Source organism: Cyprinodon variegatus, unplaced genomic scaffold, assembly GCF_000732505.1.
Source record: "Cyprinodon variegatus isolate N-32 unplaced genomic scaffold, C_variegatus-1.0 Scaffold912, whole genome shotgun sequence".
In the NCBI taxonomy this organism is placed as follows: Eukaryota; Metazoa; Chordata; class Actinopteri; order Cyprinodontiformes; family Cyprinodontidae; genus Cyprinodon; species Cyprinodon variegatus.
In genome coordinates this window covers 113977-135517 of record NW_015151365.1, presented here as the reverse complement: position 1 = coordinate 135517, position 21541 = coordinate 113977, and the positions used below count along the sequence as shown (strand labels likewise).

The 21541-nt window shown below is 41.4% G+C and overlaps 2 protein-coding genes across 4 annotated transcripts in view; one reads left to right on the top strand and one right to left on the bottom strand.

Annotated features, from left to right (window-relative positions):
* Positions 1 to 15079, top strand: part of stambpl1 (STAM binding protein like 1) — a 26631-nt gene extending 11552 nt beyond the window's left edge. For 2 of the 3 annotated variants that reach the window (XM_015398124.1, XM_015398123.1), the window contains exons 5-12: positions 3119 to 3208; positions 3294 to 3506; positions 4583 to 4733; positions 4869 to 4993; positions 5083 to 5220; positions 13121 to 13233; positions 13310 to 13409; positions 14128 to 15079. In XM_015398124.1, coding sequence (XP_015253610.1) covers positions 3119 to 3208; positions 3294 to 3506; positions 4583 to 4733; positions 4869 to 4993; positions 5083 to 5220; positions 13121 to 13233; positions 13310 to 13409; positions 14128 to 14184 — 987 coding nt within the window. In that variant the 3' untranslated portion in view covers positions 14185 to 15079. The remainder of the gene's footprint in view (positions 1 to 3118; positions 3209 to 3293; positions 3507 to 4582; positions 4734 to 4868; positions 4994 to 5082; positions 5221 to 13120; positions 13234 to 13309; positions 13410 to 14127) is intronic. The other variant, XM_015398125.1, reaches the window with a different exon arrangement.
* Positions 15080 to 20671: 5592 nt separating this feature from the next.
* The window catches only part of acta2 (actin, alpha 2, smooth muscle, aorta), an 8629-nt gene continuing 7759 nt past the window's right edge, over positions 20672 to 21541 (bottom strand). The window contains exon 9 of the mRNA XM_015398122.1: positions 20672 to 21332. Coding sequence (XP_015253608.1) covers positions 21189 to 21332 — 144 coding nt within the window. The 3' untranslated portion in view covers positions 20672 to 21188. The remainder of the gene's footprint in view (positions 21333 to 21541) is intronic.

The window sequence follows — 21541 nt, the reverse complement described above, 5'->3', positions numbered from 1 at the left end:
CAGTCTGGATCGGCATTTTTACATTCTTTGCCGATACGTATTCTTTTGCCAATATCGGCGTCCCGATCCGATCCACGTATCGGATCGGGACAAGCCTAGTTCCAAGCAAGGAAGAGACACTGTGGAGTGCTCCAACTTCTCCTGATCTCGTCTGCCCTGATTCCTCCACTTGAAAGCAGCTGCAGATCCTTAGCAAATTAAATAAGCCGACACCATCCTTATGGGGACTGAAGCAAAAAGCTGCGACACAACATGAAAGCATAGCTGTATCGTAATCCAGGAAAACTTCAGCAGCTGTCTGTAACCAAACTGCTGCTCCAACTCCCCTCAGTCACTAAGTACTGATGGAGGAATGGCAGTGTTTGTTTTAAAAATAAAAACTATTTTATGCGGGCCACATTGAAATTACTACATTGATCATCAGTATTAACTTTTTGGTTAACAAAAAATGTCAATATCTACTCTATAAATAATGGGTTATTCTTTGAATATTGGAGAAGGTAAAGATACTATTGGTACTATTGGTAAGATACTATTAACGTCAATCTGACATGGTGTATTATTACGACTGTCATTTAATTCAACATTTTAAAGATGTGATAACTTTCCTGTGATGCAGACGCATTGGATCTGGCTAAATGTTCATCGATAAACCACAGAATTAAAGAGCAGACCTAGAAGAACAGAGGATGGTGAAAAACGATGCACACATTGGTAACTGAAAATAAACACATTATGTTAAACACGGTGAGACGTTCAGTGATGCAAGCAGCGACTAACTAGAAATATTCAGGCTGGTCACAGTTGAGGGAACCATCCTGAATACCTGTCTGTCTTTGTTAATGGGCTCTCGCTCTCCTGCCAGATGGCAGCAGCTTTAGAGGATTGCAGAGGATCGTTTCTGCAGATTTGACTCCTTTTTTCCTCAAAGCCCATTAATTTAAATCCAGTTGAAACATTTGCTGTAGAGCATTTATTTTACCGTCCTTTTTAACTGCCCGACTCAACTTGTTTTTGTCTTTGGCTAAGCTTCCAGTCGCAGGATACCATGTTAAGATAGGACACTTTAAATGAGTGCCTTCAACACTAATTGTAATTGTATTAAAGATTATTGGGCTTCCTTAAAAAAGAGAACCTCTCCAACCTTTCTATAAGCAGTCAGCGTTTAACATTTAATCAAGCAATTAAGCTCTTTTTTTTTTTTTTGTCTAAACTGCTGTTAGGTGTTTAAAGTAAAGGATTTGCTTCACTTCCTGCCCCCTCGTGGCAGAAGGTCTGACGTTTGCTGATTCCAGCCGTCCACCCAGACATGACCATATGGTGACACTGAGATCCACAAAGTTTTCCTAAAACCTGGAAAGCTGGTCAATGTCCTGAAAGTGGGACCAGGGACCGACAGCATGTCATCATGATGAGAGGTTCCTGCTTTTGAAATGACACAACCCTGTTAAATGGCTGTGTTCAAGACTCTGCATTTAGATAGGACATTATTAACAGCCGTTACCACAGCACAGGATGGCTGCTGACATTTTGCTCTCTGAGGTGCTTTAAAAGAACGTCTGGCAGGACGGTAGTCCATGAAAATAACCGCTGGATAAGCCCTTCAGGAAAACAGCAGGAGGTCCAGGTTAACTGTTATGGACCTGAGTTAGTTAGCAGTGTCTGGTGGAATAAAGCTGCTGATGAGAAAGCTCTCAAATTAATTCAATTCAATTCAGTTTATTTCTATAGCGCCAATTCACAACACATGTCATCTCAAGGCACTTTACAGTCACCAGATCATCCAGTCAAAATGATTCAAAGTTTTCTATCTAAGGAAAACCAGTTGATTGCATCGACTCATTGACTCTTCAGCAATCCCTCACACTAAGCATGCTTGTAGCGACAGTGGAGAGGAAAAACTCCCTTTTAACAGGAAGAAACCTCCAGCAGAACCAGGCTCAGTGTGAGCGGCCATCTGCCGAGGCCGACTGGGGTTCAAGGAGACAGAAGCAGACATAGAAAAAGCAGCTGTAAAAGGCGTCCCCATCCAGGAAACTCACAGCCAGGCAGACGAGCTCCGAGCCAGCTCCCATGCCAGAGGATGAAGAGAGCACATCCAGTTAGTCACAGTCAGAGAAACAGGACTACACTGGAAAACAGGCCGATGTCATCTATAAATAAGGTGTTGATGGCAGCAGCACAGCTGATATTTCTCTCCAGGATGGAGTCACAGCCAAACAGGAACAGACCAGATTAAGCTACTATGAGGAAAAGCAGAGAGAGCAGAAGGTTAGAGATTGAACTAACAGATTCTGCAGAGTGGGAGAATAGAGATAGAATGAAGCAGAATGATGAAAAAGGGGTCCCTATGTCCTCCAGCAGTCTAAGCCTATAGCAGCATAACTATAGAGATAGCTCAGGATAACCTGAGCCACTCTAACTATAAGCTTTATCAAAAAGGAAAGTTTTAAGCCTAGCCTTAAAAGTAGACAGGGTGTCTGCCTCACGGACTAAAACTGGTAGTTGGTTCCACAGGAGAGGAGCCTGAGAACTAAAAGATCTGCCTCCCATTCTACTTTTAGAAATTCTAGGAACCACTAGTAAACCTGCAGATTGAAATGATTGCTTAAGAGCAAACTCTATTCTGTAGGAGGGGACCGTCTGGGAAAGGACAGGTCTTTACTAACTGGTACCATCTCAAACCCACTCAAATTCTCTAGAGCAGGGGTCTCAAACCTTTTTAAGACTGAGGGCTACTTCATGGGTACTGAGTCACAGGACGGGCTACCAATACTGACCTATAAACTGGAAGAGTCAGCATTCACCTAAACTTTATAGCTAATAAACGTATTTCTATTGATTATTTTCATTTCTAATTTTCTTTTAGGTAATTGAATGCTTTAATGTCCTAAATTATTATATGATGAAATGCTCTATAAATGACAAAAAATAAAATTTCAAACTTAGTCCACTGTTTTAAGAAGATGCTAAGGGCACCCCATGTGGTCCTTGAGGGCCCCTCGGTGCACGCGGGCACCACGTTTGTGACCCCTGCTCTAGAGTATATTCTATGGCCCATGCCCTGATCCAGGTTCTGACCTGGGTTCTGGCTCATGTTTGCTTTCTGTGTCTGCAGAAACTCCAGGAGGAGGCTTTTCCTCGGAAAGAGGAGCTGAAGAAACGTCTTCAGGAGAAGTACAGCAGGGAGCACTCAGAGTACCTCAGGGTGCATGGTTTTATTTATTTATTTATTTTTTGATTAGGGTGTGAATTGTGTTTAGGCTCAGCTCTAAATCCAGCTGTTTCCTCAGAGCCAGTCGGTGGCGGTGGATGGGTGTGGTCAGCGGCTGCAGCGGCTCACCTTGTTGGAGGAAGACAGGAGGCGCATCCTGTTGCTGGAGGAGGAGAAGCAGCGAGTAGCCGCCCTCCGACGGATGCAGATCGAGTCGGAGCAGTTCCGCTACTTTGAGGACCAGCTGAGACGTCAGGAGCTGGCTAATAAAAAGGAGGAGGCGGAGCTAAAGGTGCTGTATGTGGTGGACCAAAATATAGAAATAATATAGATAAATAAATACATAGAAATAAATAGATGCACCATGTAATAAGATGTCATATTTATTATTTAATCTAAAATATTTTCCAAACAGAGACCTTATTAAATGATATAAAAACAAAATGTAACAATGGCTTAATCAGAGATGAAATAAATATTTCAGATCAATATGCTGCATTTGGAGCATATCGATGCTCCATGCGGGCATCCCTTCTCAGAAACATGTCTATCTAGCTTGAAAGGATCAGATCCGCCGCTGAATAACTCAGGTGACCCAGAGCGTTTCTCTACAGCTGCCTGAGCTTCGCTTAAACACCAGAGCTAACTAACAAAACAGGTCTGACCATTATCTGATCTAGAGCTGAAACAACTGGATTAATCCTGATTAATCTTTTATTGAAATAATCAACTAATTTAGAAATTGGTTACTCATGAACTGGAGTGTAGTCTAAAACATGTATTTAGCTGACAGAGCAACAGAAAATATACCAAAATGTTGTTTAATAATAAATATTTTACGAGCTCTATCCAGAACTCCTCAAGTGGAGAAGTCTTCTTTAGGGAACCTTTGGCTATCTGATTATTAATCGAAAATATAAACGGATTAATCGATCTGCAAAATAATCGTTAGTTTCAAACTAAATCTCATCAGACATATTATACTACAGCGCTGAAAATGTCCTTTTACCAGGAACTCCACTAGGCCACTAACACCTCAGAGTTACAGGTCTAGTGCCCCTAGTGGCGAAAAGTTAGTATTGCTTTATTTATTATTATAATTATTCTTTTTATATAAAAAAATGATATAATTATCCTTACTTCTGATTCATAAACAAATGGAGAGGAAAGTGTTTCATGTATTAAAGGGGTCTAGAGGCTGAAATATTTAGGGACCTGTGCTGTAGCGTGCAGTTCTTACCTTTCTATGGTCATTTACAGTGCAGCATAGTGATCTCTGTACTAAACTGTTGTACTCTGTGCATAGTCTGTTATACTGTGTAGTGGTTTTATGGGGTTATGTACTGGATGTTGTGGTTTCTCCTGCAGGAGCAGACTAAAGTGCCTGAGGTCACAGATGGCTGCTGTCCATCCAGGCAACCAATCAAAAGCCGCGCGCATTCTCAGGGGGTGGATCCGAATAAGAACCGGCCGTCTGTGACCATGAACCAACCAGTTGCCGCCTTAGCAGCAGTACACAGTGAGTAGAAGCAGCTGCACAGCTAGACCTGTCTGATGGCATGCTGGTTCACGATCAGACCTGCAGCTTTGGTTCCAGGGCCATCAGAGACTCGTAGCTCCGAGGCCTTGGTGTGAGTTTGATTCCTCTGTGCAGGTCAGAGGGTGGAGGGTCTGAGGCGGGTGGTGATCCCCAGAGACCTGACATACCGGTTCCTCCTGCTGGCTGACTCAAACACAGCCAGAGGAATAGAAACCTGTGGCGTCCTCTGCGGGCGGTTGGTGAGTTTCCGGGTTTCACAGAGGGAAAAAAAAAAAAAAAAAACAGGCAGCAGAACCAGAACTTGTTCCTCTGAATGTTTGTCTCTCAGACCCACAATGAGTTCCTGCTGACGCATGTGGTGATCCCAAAGCAATCGGCCGGACCAGATTTCTGTGACATGGAGAACGTGGAGGAGCTATTCGGCTTCCAGGATCAACAGAACCTGCTGACTCTGGGCTGGATCCACGTATGACGACGCGTCACACCACACATTCTAGAGCTTTAGTTCAGGAGCCGGAGCTGGAGGTCAGCTCTTATGTGTCGAGTTGTCACATCGAGAGTTGGTTTTCCCTCACACCCACTCAGCCCTGATGGGGGTGGGGTAAAATAACTACGTTGTTCTCTGCTTCCCCTTCATTTACATCAGCTTATATCGCCATGACAACAGCACCTGTGATCCAGCAACAGATGAGAGAAGTGAGGCAGGGACAGAGATAGGAACAGATGGAGAGAAGTCTCACTCTTTAATGGTTTTAGTTCAGTTTATCTAAAAGATGCCAAGAGCCATATGTGGGAAATACGTCATATGAAGAGATTCAGTTAATTCCACTCCAAAAATCATAACATTTATAATGGATAGTTTAAAGCCAGCTGGTCATTCTCATTGCAGTCGGTTTGAACCCTGTTCCATTCGCTGCTGCACATGGCTCTACTGCACGAGGTTGAACCTGCTAAATTCTGCATGCAGCGAATTTTGTTCCATTATTTTTGCAAACAAAGAACACATTTTGGGGCGTGACTCAGTGGCACAGACCCATCTATGGAGGCCTCCATAGTCCTTGACATGGCCAACATCGGTTCGAACCCGGCCTGTGGTCCCTAACCATGTCTCTCCCCCTCTCCTGTTCTCCCTTTCTGTCTGCCCACTTTACAATAAATGAGTCATTAGTGTTGTAAAAACCTCAAAAACAAAAAAAGGCACATTTTATAAATAGAAATTTGAAAAAAACACTTTCAGTTAATTAAAATTTGAAAAACAAATTGCAATTCCAGAAATTAAACTTTGAAATGTTTTAATTATAAAAAATGTTTTGAGATTAACTTACCTGTTTTATCACATTTAATTTTGAGTTTTTTTTCTAATTTTTCATATATTTTTTAATTTTATATTTTACTTTTCAAATTTTAATTGTTTTAAATTTAGTTTTACGAATGGCATGTTCAAATTGCATTTCACAGATCATCCGTTTTGCCCCGTTAAATCCAATAAAAGCTCTAATTCTTGTCCAATAGTGTTGACATCCTTTCAGACCAATACAAATACATCTTTGGTTCTCACTTTAGAGGAAAGCTCGTCCCCAGAAGTGGAGAGAAGGTGATCTGAAAACCACAATTGAAAAATGATTAAATTAGGTGAAATTCAATCTGAAAAGGAGAAATTTAAAACAAATATTAAACATATAATATATTATTTGCTTGAAAAGTAATGGAACAAAATTCACTCCATACATTTCCATAGAACCTGTTTCAGCTGTTGCTTTATAGCTGCGTTCACACCAAACACGTTTTGTGAGGAAAAAGCCTCTGATTTAGATGCAAAGTCTATGGAGGATGGCGTCAATCAGGGTACCCGGGTGTTCTGACGTGTGACCATCGGTTAGCCGAGCATCGGACGCTGGAGTTCCAACAATTTAACCTTTTTCCACTTGATACCAGAGCATAAACCAATTGGAAAAGCTGATACAGGAGTTTGTCTGGGAAGATGGACACTATATGCAAGCTGTTATTGTTTCTGGTACTTGCAGTTTTTCCCATTAACCTTAAAAACTCTTTATATTGTTTTACATTTTGTTATTTGGTACTTGTAACGGTATAATGACGATAAAGTTGAATTCTATTCTAGTTTATTCCAGATGTTGCGAACAGCAGAAGGAAATCCCGCACAGACTGCTGAGAGCTTTCAGTGGGGATTCCCAGTGCTGCCGGTGTTCTGTCAGATGAGCATACCCCATCAGACCAGCAAACCCATTGTCAATACCAGTTTATCCCTAAATACTGTATCCCTAAACTACCTCAATAAGCGTGTATCCCTTTAGTCATGTACAAAATAACTTTTTCATTACTTACTTTTAGATGTTTTTGAAGTGTATGGCAATCTGACAATGAATTGTTTGTTTTTTTTGTACAAAACTAAAGGGATAAACGCAAATCTGATGTCTTTTGCATGCGTATTGAGTATGGGTATGTTGGTCTGACAGAACACCGGCCAGCTCTGGAGGTCTGACTCTCCGACCAAGAACTGCACGTTTTAGCAATCCTGATGAACTGACTGCACAGCTGGGGTTTTGAGGTGGACTTTCTTACTTGAAAATATGTTAAAACTATCTCTCCAACTTATCAAAGTAGATGAGCTACTCGCTAGCTACAGAATGTAGCTACAGAACATGCTTTCGATGTGAACGCAGCTTTAGCCCCGCCTCCACCCGTCAGTGTTTTGGCCGTCAGTAAGTGCATTCCACATGGGCTAGTGCTGTGCGGTTTGGTACCAGCCGGGTACCAACGTTCCCTTCTGCATCTGCTGGCTGGAGCACGTGTTTCAGTTGCTCATGTCTTGTCAATAAAAACGCCTCCACATGGCCTCCCCACCCTTTTAGTTTGTCAAAAATATGCTAGAAATTAATTCTTCAAGTATTTGTTCATATTGGGCTTAAGCTGATGAAGATTCTCAGTCATCCAGGTCATAGTCATTCTGTAAAAGTTTAAAAAAAAGTTCCTCTGGACTTGGTTTCCAAGATTTGAAGACGTTTGCCACCTCTCCAGGAAGCTTTCTCAATTCAAATGTCTGTTTGAGAAACATTTGAATTGAGAAAGCTTCCTGGAGAGGTGGCGAACGTCTTCAAATCTTGGAAACCAAGTCCAGTGGATTTTTTTGAACTTTTACGGAAAAATTGGGCTTAACAAGCTTTTTAGATCGAGGCTATTTTCACAAATAAAATGTATGCAATATTAGGCTATGCTGTAATTCTTTAAGGCAGGGATGTCAAACTGGTTCCAGGAAGGGCCGTGTGGCTGCAGGTTTTCTTTCCAACCAAGCAATAGCATACCAGACTCTAGTCATCTCATCAAGTCATCATGTTCAGATTGGACTCACTTGATGAGATGACTGGAGTCTGGTATGCAAAACCTGCAGCCACACGGCCCTTTCTGGAACCAGTTTGACACCCCTGCTTTAAGACCTTGTGTTGTAACTTGTTGCCTTAATAAAAGGCTAATTGCTGATTGTGGGTGAATATAAGACCAATAATACAGGCTATTCAGAAGGCTGGCATGTTCTTTTTATTTTCCTGGGTTTTGGTTTGTAACCATAGATACATTTCTGTTCGACCCGTTCTGTTTATGGTGTTTCAAAAGGTCTCTATTAAGCTTAACTTTTACACTACTTAAGGTCGAACCTGCTGGTTTCTCTTCACCTCACATTTTAGCCAAGAGTAGCTCCCCTTTGTACCGCCTCCTCAGAGGAAGGGGAAAAAAGCCAGGCAAGGAAAAAAGGGATGGAGAGAGCGGTTAACCCTGCAGCAGCTCTTCCTGCTCACTGAGGCAGAGTTTAGAAATTGTTCTCAATCTTCTGCTCAGTAAAATCTGAGGACAGCCAGATCTGTTTTCTTTATTGATGTTAGTCTGCTCGACACAGCTTCGACCTTTTTGAAGCAAAAGTGTCGCTGAGTGTTTTGAGTGTACCTCAGTCATGTGACCACTTTGAGCGAGGCCTCATTATGTCATACTCTGTGTTGAGCTTTACAGTAAATTCAAATAATCTTGGCGTTTCAATACTGCTGGAGTATTTAAATGCAGCAGAATCGTGGCTCTAACCACGGGTTTTCCATTTACAGTCTTATTTAAAGACAGGGAAAGAAATTTTATATTTAAGTCTAATTTTGAACTGATTCAGAATAGTTTGCTACATGCACATAGTTAAAAAAGAGACAGAAACACAAACACACTTACATTACAGACACATCTATACCCCCCACAGTCATCCACTGATTAATTTATAACAGATATTTTTTCACACGGCACATCTAAACAGCTTTTGATGCTTCTCCTTTAATATGATCATCTTTATTTATCAGAACCACAGCAGGAACATGAGGAACTTTGGGAACTATATGAGAGTAGAGTTGGTTTGAATAATTTAAGCTATCAGATTTACTTAAAGGGCAATTTATTAATGTGTTCAAATAATTGTAGGTTCAGCCCACTTACATATTTGGCAGCACTGGCCGAGAAAAGTCCTAATTTTGGCCAGTTGTGTCAAATTGGTTCATTGGTTCTTGGGGCTGTGAAATTGCCATCCCTAGTTTTCTCACCCTGACCAGGAACGGGTGTTTTGTGCCTCTAGTTCTATTTGCCTTGTATAGCGTAAGCTTTTGAGGTTTTTTGGCCATACTTTCCTTGGTTCCTGGTTGCTGGACGCCATGTCGCCTAATGGCTGAAGCTGCAGTGATTTCGCCCTCCTAGGGCCCGTCCTTCCATTTTTGACCTGAAGGAGCTCAATCAGTACCCTAAGCTCTTTCCATTCACATGCTGACGAAATCAGCAGTTAAGGGAGTTATGAAAGGACGCTAGTCTACATCAATTGATCTGACAAACACCTACTTTCATGTGCCTATTGCGGCAGAACATCACCGTTTCTCAGGTTTGCCCAACAGGGTCAACATTAGGGTGCTTCCTTTCTGCCAGCTATTTTGCTGAGGGTGAGAAGCAGCCCTCTCTCCTCTGCAGACGTCAGGCATCAGGGTTCTTCTGGACCTGGATGACTTGCTGCTTCTTGCTGCCTGTCATTTCACATTTGGGCCTCAAGGTGGGCAGGGTTTGGTAGAGGTTCGAGGAGCCAAATGCAGAGCCTGAGAGGCAGAGGTGTGTTCTTGCAGTCTTTAATTAATGAATGAAGGCAGGTAACAGGGGCAGGAATCCACAATCCAACTTAAAATGTAAAACTTAACCAGAACCATGGAGACATCAGGGGAAAAGAGCTCCTGGAGTCAGGGAAAGGCCAGGAGAGATGAGGTAAGAGAAGGAGCCAGCACCGAGGAACTGCACAAGGCGAGCATTTATGGGAAACTGAACAAAGAGAGGACTAACGAGCTGATTGGGAGCAGGTGTGAAGGGAGGAGTCTAGAAAGGAGCTTGGGAAAAAGACACCAACACAAGAGGGCACTAGAGAGCAACAAATGAGAACCTAAGAACTTAAATATATCCACACAACAAAATAGGAATTAAACTAATAAAACTAGAAAACATGGAGCAAAGTAAAACTGAATGCTCAAAAGAAAACCTAACGGAACCAACACGTGACACAAGGTCAATTGGTGAAGAGCTGCCTTGTTCTTTCTCACACATCCACTTATGTCGGGATGCAGTCGGACTCGTCAACCATGTTGGCTCGTATGTCTGTTCACATGATGGGCAACATACTGAAGCTAGTCAGTCCATTCAGGCTGGGGAGGAGGTTTTCCTATGTCACTTTACTGCAGATGCAGGGCAAACTGACTTCTGTCACTTCTGGTGCCCTTGGGTTTGCCCTTTCTGCGCCTTTTTCAAAGGTGGCTCAACAGCTTTTGTCTGGAAACCATCCTGCAAAGGCATCACAGACTCACAGTGATGTGGATGTGCTTTCATGCTCTGGCCCTGTGGTGAGACAGGACTTACGTGTCCAAGGGCGTCCCTATGGGAATAATCGTGCCTCGCTGGGAGGTGTTCACCACAGATGCCAGTCGCACCGGCTGGGGCACTGTGTTGCAGCGCAGAGCAGTTGGCGGTGTTTGGGGTCAATGGTAGCACTCTCATTGCCCTGCGATGGACTGATGACCTGTCCAGGGTATACCCTGCCTCTTGCCAGTAGACAGCTGAGAGATACGTACCAGCACCCCTTGTGACCCCGCTTGGGATTAAGCGTGTCAGAAAATGGATGGATGGATGGATGGACACCCAACATATATAAATGTTCTGGTGCTGTGTGGCCTGCTCATAGCCCTTTGGTGCTTTGTGCCTTTTCTAGAGGGGAATATTGTGCTAGTTTGGACTGACTCATCTGTGGTCACAGTCTGACACCATAATAGCAATACAACAGTAAATTGCTTATATTTTCTTAGTGGTGCTCCTTCCGCAATAAAGACACAATTTCTTGCCCAGTGCTAGCTGTTCTGTTTCTTCTTTTTGTACTTGATAAGGGTCGTTCTCCTTCGACCCTTAAGGTGGTTGTTGCAGCAATCTCATTTCATCATGAATCTGTTGATGACCGTCCAGTGGGGGCCATTATCTGGTCTTTTTTAATGTGCGGGGCTCGTAGGTTGCTTAAGCAGCTTGCTTCTGGAGTGCCTGATTGGAATCTGCCTTTGGTTGTCAATACTTCGTGCTGCTCCCCTTTTGAGCCATTGGTGCAAATGTACCTCAAGTGGCTCTGAGATGAGACTCCCCTTTGTTAGCCATTGTTTTAGCTAAGAGGGTTGATGAGCTACATACCCTTGCTGTTAGTCCCACATGTCTCCAATGAGATTGTTCTGGTGTTATCCTGTGGTCCAACGCTGCTTTTATGCCCAGGGGGTTTTAAGCATGGTCAGAGTAGCTTTTTGTGAGGTATAGAGGATCCAAGCGAGGCTGTGGTTGTGATGTCATCCACTACGCCCACAGTGCATGACACCTCCGACTGCCAGTCAGAGTAAAGGCCCCCTTCCCCAGGAGCATCTCTGCTTCCTGGTATTGCTTTTATGGTGGGTTTCGCTGGAGGCCATAGAGGCTGCAGCATCATTGGCTTCTCCAAGCAAATTCACCAGGTTCTACAACACTAATGTGGCTGCCCTATCCCCTTGGCCAGGTTCTTTTACTAGGTTTGACAGGTCCCTCCTAGTGAGGTGTATATGCTCAAGATTCTTCATGATGTGGTTGGCATTAGTGATTCAGTGATTCCAGCACCACGGTCAGTATGGGTGAAATGGAATGAAAGTTACTTATGTAACCACCAAGGAATTGTGGATGACAGCCTGAGATTCAGTAACAAAATCCTCACTTCAGCGAGAAGATTCTGGAACAGAGCGCAGGGTGTCACACGTGAGTTACTTAGTATAATTAATTACTCAAACTGCACATGTACGAAGGAAACATTCAGTAACCTGATGAACCACACTAAATGGGAGATGAAAGGTGTTATTTAGTCTGGCCCCGATGAATGAGACATCAAAAGGTTGTTGATGACCCGTTGTTTTTCAAACCCTGTCTGTGCCTACTAGCCAATGTTCTGACCAATGAGCACAACTGATTGTGATGTAGTAAACACGACAGGAAGCTGGTGGGGGAGTGTAAACAAACAACTTGTCGGTAAAACGGCGAATACTTCTTTCTCAAAAATTTATGAGCATTGAACCTCCTCCAGCCCACGTTTCAATGAAAACCCCCAAGTCTTATCCTTCCAAAAGAGATTCCAAAGCTGAGTAAAAAATCGCCATCAGAGCGAGTGGTCCTTCCCACGAGACTATGCTGAGAGAGCCTGCTGCAGACGGGCTGTGGTTAGCCCTGGCTGCCGTTAGCCTTGGAGCTCCGCTGGCTAACTTCGGAAATAGATTTTTTTATTTATGCATTAAATCGGTAAATGGACCATATAGTGACTCAGTTTGAACACCAGTAAATATATATATATTCTCATCTCAAATTATCTTAAAACGTACTTTTATTGAACAACAGCAACAGAAAGAGAACTTTTAACTTTCAATGGAGCGCCCTATTGAACGCTGCAGTGCATGCTACTGTTGTGCTTTCTCCAGCGTCGTGCAGCTTTGTCGTCACACCCTCAAAACCCCGCCCGCTTTGCATCCAGACATTCAAAAAACATTTCTTTGTTGTGATTGGCCTGCCAGATTTAGGGCCTGGGGCATTGATCAAGGCTAGACCAACTCACAGGCAAAAATGATTTTGGCCGCTGGCGGGTGGGGCTAGTTTAATAGGCTAAACATTCGGTGCTTTCAACAACGCCCTCTAACGATCGTCTGGGATTCATAGAACCTTAGTTAAATAGATTTTCTGCAACGGTTGGTTGTTTTTATGTCCTTCCACCTGTGTTGTAGTCCTAACTTTTTTCTTACCTGTGCATTCAGACCCATCCCACCCAGACAGCTTTCTTGTCCAGCGTGGACCTCCACACTCACTGTTCCTACCAGCTGATGCTGCCGGAGGCTGTTGCCATCGTCTGTGCTCCAAAGCATAATGAGTATGTGCACAATGACTGGATTACATGTCCCATGCTGCCTTTAAGGCTCCTTCCTGACGCTGTGTGTGTTTCTCAGTACGGGTGTGTTCAGACTCACCGGTGCGGGTATGCTGGAAGTTTCTGGATGCAGACTGAAAGGTTTCCATCCGCACGCAAAGGAGCCTCCTCTGTTCACGGTGAGAACATGTTGCTGCTTTTCTTGCGAATGACTGAACGAATTCCCTAGTTTTGTATTGTAGATGTACTAGGGGGGTTCAATAATTAAGGCCCCTGGCCTGCTCCCATATGTTTGATCAAGCTGAAATTTTACATATGAAGTGTTTTAAATCTCTATAGATTAAATAGCAAATTACAGCTCTGGACTAATTATGGTTTCTGATTTACTGGTGTTCAAACTGAGTCACGTCTGAGTTTTAGCATTGGACAGGACTCACAGAATGGAAGAATTGATCAAATGAAAGTAACTTATAGTGATGATGTCCAATAATATGACCTTGTAAAACATTTTGCAAGGTCATATAATGGGCATCGTCACCATATGTTACTTTAATTTCATCAAAAGTCTCCCGTGGTTTTAGTCCTTTCCAATAGAAAAACCAGATCACTGCTCGACACTCAACAGGCTCCATTTCAGACTTTACTCAGTTCAAACGCCTATAAGTCAGAAACCACAAATAGTTCACAGCTGTAATTTGCTACTTAATATATAGAGATTTAAATAACATTGCATGCAAAATATCAGCTCGATCAAACATCTGGAAGTGGGTGTGGGGCACTACTTATTGAACGCCCCTCGTATATACATGAAGATTTTCTGATCACTTTTAATTACCAGATTAATGTAGTTTGACTCACCTGCTACCATCATAACTCCATCCGCTCTCCTCTCCTCAGGTCTGCAAACATGTGGTGGTCAAGGACTACAAGCTCAACCTGTTTGACCTCAGGTGACAGAGGAGCCGCTGCCTCCCGTTTACTGCCATGCTTTTATTTTGAAGAGGAAACTGTGAACCTGCTGCCTCAGCATGTGTGGGTTTCTGTTATTCTGCCTGTTGTCTGTGATGCAGTAGACAATTAGTTTACTGCACCTAAACAAACTCAGAAGTGGGACTAACTGAGTGCCTTTAAACTGAAAAGTGCAGGATGAGAGTGTTTGCTTCTGCTCTATGAACTTAAAAAATACGATTCCTGAATCTGCTGTGAAACCAGAAATCCGGTATTTGTTCTGCACTGATATGTTTTAAACACAGCAGAGGGATTTTAACCCTTTAATATTTTTATCTTATTTTGAAAAACTGTCGTTTATTTGTTTTTTCTTTTTTCTTTTTTTACTCTGCAGTTTTATTTGTTTTTCCCCTGAACAGCTCAGAAACCTGCAGTTGATCTGATCAGACCAACCATCTGTGTGGGGAATAAGAACATAAAGGAGTCATAACCTGGAACAATCCTAAAGTCTGTGTTTTTTTTCTTGTTTTTTTGAGTGGGAGTGTGCTCTCCACAAAGTCCAATTTTGGTTGCAAGGTCCTTAAGCCGGAATTATGATGATACAAACTATATATTTGAAGAAATATGTGGTATCACTGATTTAGAAATAGAAGCTAAGGAAGGAAATTGTCATGACTTCATTAAGAATTAAACACACGTCTCAAAAGTTCTCTTTTCCGTGTAGGAAAACTTCAAAAGTGATTAGTTTTTTTAGTCAATAAGAAACCATTGAACAAGTAGAGCTTCCAACTATCATGAACCCACCTGCAGGCAGTCACTAATTGTTGGTACTTGCGTAACTTTTTGCCTATTGTCTAAGAGACCAAACCGCTAACGCTGCTAATGCTGCTAATGCTGCTAATGCTGCATCGACATAAAGGCACTTACACACAAGTCTAATTCTTGTGCGTACCATTGTGAGGAAAAAAAAAGAGGTACAAATAAGCTGTATTCATGTTTTAATTTTTCCTTAAAATGATTAAACATTTATTTAACGACCGATTCAGAAGGATTTTAAATGTAAAATTGCAGGTTATGACTCCTTTAGCTGTAGTTTATAAAGAGTCAGTCTGCAGGTGTTTCATGTTTATGTTCCAGGTTATACCTCCAAAAGGCCGACCCTGTAGAGAGAAACCTGCATCTGGATCTGCCTGCAATCAGTACTCAGGGCTTTAATTAACAATGCTGTAAATGCTGCTGCCTGTAGCTTCTAGAGCTACTTGGTCAAACGTCTAAATGAGAATCTGCCGTCAAGAACAGCTTCAGTCCGAGTGTGACCGGCTCCAAACGACACGCTGTTTTCATCAGTTTCTTAGTTTGGCAACCTCACTCAGCAGGTCGCAAACAGCGATGCACACATACTGGTTACCGTGGCAACTGCAGCCTGATAGACTGTGCCATAAATTTGTTATATTTATGGTCTGCTATGGCAACTCTTGGTCTGCTATTGGTGATATTTGCATTTTATTCTGGTACGAGTCGATACGTGCATGCCTTGATGATGTGAAGGACATGTTTTGCCATTTCTTTCATCTACTGTCTCTTTTTTTTATGCTTTGTTTGATTTGTTAATTGATTTTTGTTTAAGTTGTTTAAAATTTTGTCATTTTAATCAAGTAAATGATGGAAGGAAAAGCAATAAGAATCGTCCTCAAAATATCAACAGCACGTATCGGATCGGTTAGACTGATGTATCGGTCGATCTCTAGTACTGCATCACTACACAGCCATGTTTGCTCAGATGAATTTGGTGTGTTAAAAAACAGTATTTAAAAATGGTCATGATAGTTTTGTCGTGTATAGAAAGCATCGTCTGCAATTAAGCTTTACATCTCATTTTCTGTGTATCACAGAACAGCAGGAAGCAGAGAAAAAGAAATTAATCTGGTTAAAAAAATGTTAATTTCCCATTCTATAGTTTTTTGTAGGTATTTTTTTTCTTTGATCTCATTGTATGCTTTTATGGTTTTTCATGCAATTAAGCTATTTGTATGCAATTCGATTTTAATTTTGAACTCTGTGTTTATCCAAGCAGCCATTTAGATTAAAAGAGGCTTAGCCAATACTATGACTATAAAGATAAACAGGAAAAAGCATATGTTCAACTTCGAATACTGTCAGGAATATATAGCATATGTCAAGCCTTCCTGATAGTGTTTGCTTTATCCTTTTTAGAGCCTGAAAACAATTTTTGCACCACACTTCATCAGCAGACACAAATATTGTTGTGCATCATCTTCCAGTAGCTTTGATTAACAAATGAAAACAAACCAAACTTGAAGGCAAATATCCAGATGCATTACATACTGTATAAACTCAGTATCAGCCTAAGAATAGCATTGCTATCACTAGCATCAGTATTAAGCCGTGTGCGCACGCATACATCAACTTGGCAGCTTTACCTTATGCTTCAATAAACTTTGGCAATGCTGTATTCAGAGCTCTTTGCATGTCTCATCTCTATTAGGGTGGAACTTTTAATCCACATGAATCAGATGCTTAATGTTCCAATAAAATGGCATCTTAATGGCGAGCAGGACATCAGTTAGTGTTAGTTTTATTTTAACAATCAGAAGAATGCTGTTTTGTTTTAAAAGCCTGATGCCTTTTAGAGCGTAGGAATTGATTCTTCAACTCAGTTTTTATTTTTGAGTTGATATCAAAGTAAAATGGTTTTATGGTGAGATGATGTCTTTTATTGATCCCAAACCTTTAAATTTGGTGGCGATGCCATGGTGACAGACTTTTTGATAAGCCAACATTGTATTGTCATCCAAACAAATCAATGTAACGTTGGATTGTGATAAAATTGTATAAAGTATATTTTTGGGGGCTTTTTCACACTTAATGTTGAGTTTTTCTTTTCTTTTTGCACCCATGCTCATCCTATTGTTTCTCTTGTGTACATAATATACATAGCTTCTACTAAGGCGCCCTGTTTACTTGCTTCACGCATTCGTACCTCCAGTCACATGGTCTTGTAATAGTACATATATTTGAAGTGCTCTGTGTGCTAAAAGAGAAGTTAATAAAAACTGAAGCCATATGTGTGCAGCCAGATTGAGCTACTGGTGTAAAAATGCATAAAGTCACAGTACGTGACTGCGCCCCTTTAAACTCCCTTTGCTAGTTGTCTTAAGATGTTTATAATAATAATTTAACTTTATTGATCTCCCATTGGAGACATTTACCTCTGCATTTAACCCATCCCTTCGGGGAGCAGTGGGCTGCCATAAGGGAATATTTAACACTGTTAAACAGCGTTTCCTCTCTCAATCTAACCTTATGTTGCTGCTGATAAGACCGATGAAAGATTTAAAAGTTTTGCCGTTTTAAATGATTTATGAAATGAGGTTTAAGACTTTGTGTTTGAAATGGAAAAAAAGAGAAATGAAATAATAGATTGAAATCAATCAGACAGCCCAGAAATAGACTAGAAATCAGATAGACCTTACGAAATTATCCTAACATATTCTATACACCAGACTATTAAAACAGCAACGCAGGTAAACGCTTTTTGCAGGAAAACCCCTTTAACTAAATGGAGCAGAACCTTCCATGAACATTAGAGAGGCCAACTTTATGACTTCTCCTCATCTTGGAATCACACTAAGTTTGTTAAACCTGCTGAATCATATTTATCTGAACTCTCCCTGATCTTGTTTAACCGTTATTTTGTTATTCATCCATGCATCTGGTTCTTTCATGTAGAAAATGCTCTAATCTCACCAGCAGGTTGTGATGGAGAGCCTTTTTTTAAATAGACAAAATAGAAGAAATTTACATTATTATTTAAAGGGAGAACAGCTTTGATGAAGAAAGGTGATCTAACTATGGAGTCTTGCTCTGTTTCCCTGACCTGAATGTTTCATTTGTGTTTAAAGTTTTAAACATGGAGTGGTGCAGCTGTGCATTGAGGATGTGAGCAAATTCCTCTGCCTGTTTCTAACTGATCTTTCCTCACTTGATGTTTAAAAACAAAAATGTATTCCTGTTTGTGTGTGCTGATTGGTCAGTTGTCATTGGAGTTGTAAATCAGAGTGAGGTGTATTCAGAATTTGCAAAATGCAGAGCTTCAGTAGCTGCAGCGCTAAAACTCATCAGCTGTGTCATAGTGAGTCTGAACGCTGTTTTTAAACTGAATAATTTATGATGAACGCAAACTGCTGCTCATCCTTGTCGAAGCTTCTGATTTCACATGCTTCATCTAGTTAAACATGTGCTGCATCTCTTTGGGATGTATTTGTGTCTGCATTTGTTGATGAACATGACGTTAGAGGTGAGACATGAGGGAAATTTGATCTTTTTTTCAGCCCACTTTGTATTTACAAGCTGTGCTCTGTAAAGAACTGAACTGTGACAGACTTTCCATTTTCATTTGAAGTACATCTCTGAGCTTTACTTTGAAAGTTCAAGTTGCACATGGTTCTATTGTTTTATTTTTAATAAAGATTTGAATGGGAAAATACATGCTGAAAACCTCATTTCATTCACAATTTTCTGAAAGATAGAATTAAGGGTGCTTTAAGAAAGTGACACCGGGCCCTCTGACCACCATCAGCAGGCAATGCAGGTAAAGTGTCTTGCTCAAGTACAAAACAACACTGAAAGCTGACGTTTGAACAGATCACCCTTCAGTTGCAGGCAGTCGCGGTTTCTGATATCAGCAACGTGGGCAGCTGCCCAAGGCTTCTTTGCCATATAGGGCGGAATTGGCATGAGATCCCCCCCTACCAGGTGCAGGCCCTTATGCCGATCAGACCAACTCATTAAAAGAGAAGAAAAAGTGTTCTCCTTAGCTTTTAACCAAGAATGAATTTATTTGTGTCCAAGGAACAATCCATTAACTTATGATGATGATCCACATCATAATCTGGATGCAGATTTTTTTTTTTTAAAGGATTCTTTAACATCACTTGGTGAAACAACCAGTTCCCATCTAAACCAGAGGGTGGCAGCAGTGACTTTTGACAGCTTCAGCATCAGACTTAAATAAGTCCAGAAGTATTATGCTAGGATAAAAACACAGGAAAGGTGAGTCTGGATCTGCTGATCAAAGAAGAAAGCAGAGTGAATGAAGAAGGTGAGAGCAGAACAAACACCAGAGGCTGGCAGATGCACGCTGGGCCTTATTTATAAACTTATGAAAGGATTTTAAGGAAATTATTACCAGGTTCATTAAAAAATGGTGATGGTCTAGATCATCTGCGAGTTTTATCTATAGGTGTAGGTCACAATATGGCAGAAAATGCTTTTCTAGTATTGTATTGATTTGATGAATATCATATATGATGGTATTCAAAATGAATCAGATCTTTTATGAGTTTGATTATTGTCTATAATCCTGATATGAATATATCTAAAATTATAAATTTCAGAATTTATGAAGCTCTACAAGCTGTGCACAAAAGTTTTTAGCTTTGAAATGAGTTCCTTATTGAACTCATGTCATACCAATTTAGACTAAAGTGGTTAAATTTAATTCAGTTTATTTCTATAGCGCCAATTGACAACACATCTTCTAAAGGCACTTTACAATTCAACCAGATCGTACAGTATAATTGATGCAAAGTTTTCTATCTAAGGAAAACCAGTTGATTGTATCGATTCATTGACTCAAATACAATCCCTCACACTAAGCATGCTTGTGGCGACAGTGGAGAGGAAAAACTCCCTTTTAACAGGAAGTAACCTCCAGCAGAACCAGGCTCAGTGTGAGCGGCCATCTGCTGAGGCCAACTGGGGTTCAAGGAGACAGAAGCAGAGATACAAAAAGCAGCTGTAAAAGGCGGCCCCGTCCAGGAAACACACAGCCAGGCAGACGAGCTCCGAGCCAGCTCCCATGTCAGAGGATGAAGAGAGCACATCCAGTTAGTCACAGTCAGAGAAACAGGACTACACTGGAAAACAAGCTGAGCTCCAACATCTATAAACAAAGGTGTTGATGGAATCAGCACAGCTAATAGTCATCTAGTTGTACAAATTCTAAACAATGTTGCTTTAGTATTAATAAGTATTTGTTAGACATTTAAAGCAGGTAAAGAAAGACTAAATTAAAATCTAAAGCTTCAGCTTTTTACTCCCTGCCAAATTTTCTGTTTCAGATCATCATTCTTTGATTAGTTTTTTTATAACATGATTTTTTTTTTTATCTTTATGCTCTTTTATTCCTTTTTTTTTTGTCATGTCTTACTTGCTGTAAAGCATTTTAGTCAACCTAGCTATAATTGTAAAATGAATATGCAAATAAATGATTTATTAATGTTTTGTAAAAAGATTTATCAGGTTGGCTTAGATCTGATGTTGCCCACACATCTGAACTGGTCCCAGCATTATATTACCGTTCATGATGTAAAGGCTCTTTAAGATTGAAGACTTTCAAAATAGTTTCTATGACAACCAAGATGATTAATGGTTACACGAAAGAGACAAAAAACACACCTGTTTGTGTTTTATTGGAGCTCTTTATTTCTTTCTGGATGGTCATGTTTACACACCGTCTATGAGGCGGAGCCTCCTGATCACGCTGTGACATCATCGTAATGCAATGCAAGTGTGCTCTGCTCCCCAGCAACATTCAAGCTTTATTCTGAAAGAAGATCAGAACCAACATGGAGGAAGAGGGGGGGAGGAAGGGGTAGGCCATGATTGGTGTGAGGGTCTGTGCTACAGGGGGAGGACATAGCTGCAGATTCACAGTTTGAAGGTGAAAATAAGGGGGTTGATTCATTAATATGACCAAATAAGTCCAGCATTAAAGACAACATCACTTCCCTTGTAACTGCTGATCCAGCCAGGAGCGTTCAGCATCTTTCTACCTCTTTATCACAGGAAGTCCTGTGGCTGGGTGGTGGAGGGCTGACCTGGGGTCTGGTAGCTGGTGCTCAGTGAGGTTAAAACAAAGGCGGTGCTGAAGCCCGAAACGGAGGGGAGGCTGCAGAGCACATAGACCCGGAGACAGGTGGGGTTCTTTAGAAGCACTTGCGGTGGACGATGGAGGGTCCTGCCTCGTCATACTCCTGCTTACTGATCCACATCTGTTGGAAGGTGGAGAGTGAGGCCAGGATGGAGCCACCGATCCACACCGAGTACTTCCTCTCTGGAGGAGCGATGATCTGAGAGGGGGTGAGGGTTAGATGTTAAATCATTGAAACAACAAGTTTTGATCACCTTAAGTTATATCTTAAAAGTTTGTTTCTGTTACTAGAACAAAAAAAAACATTTTATTTAGATGTACAGAACTCAATGAGGACAAGACGGACGTAATGATCTTTGGCAGATCCACTGCTGATTCCGTGACCAGTCTTGGCTCCTTGGCTCAGTA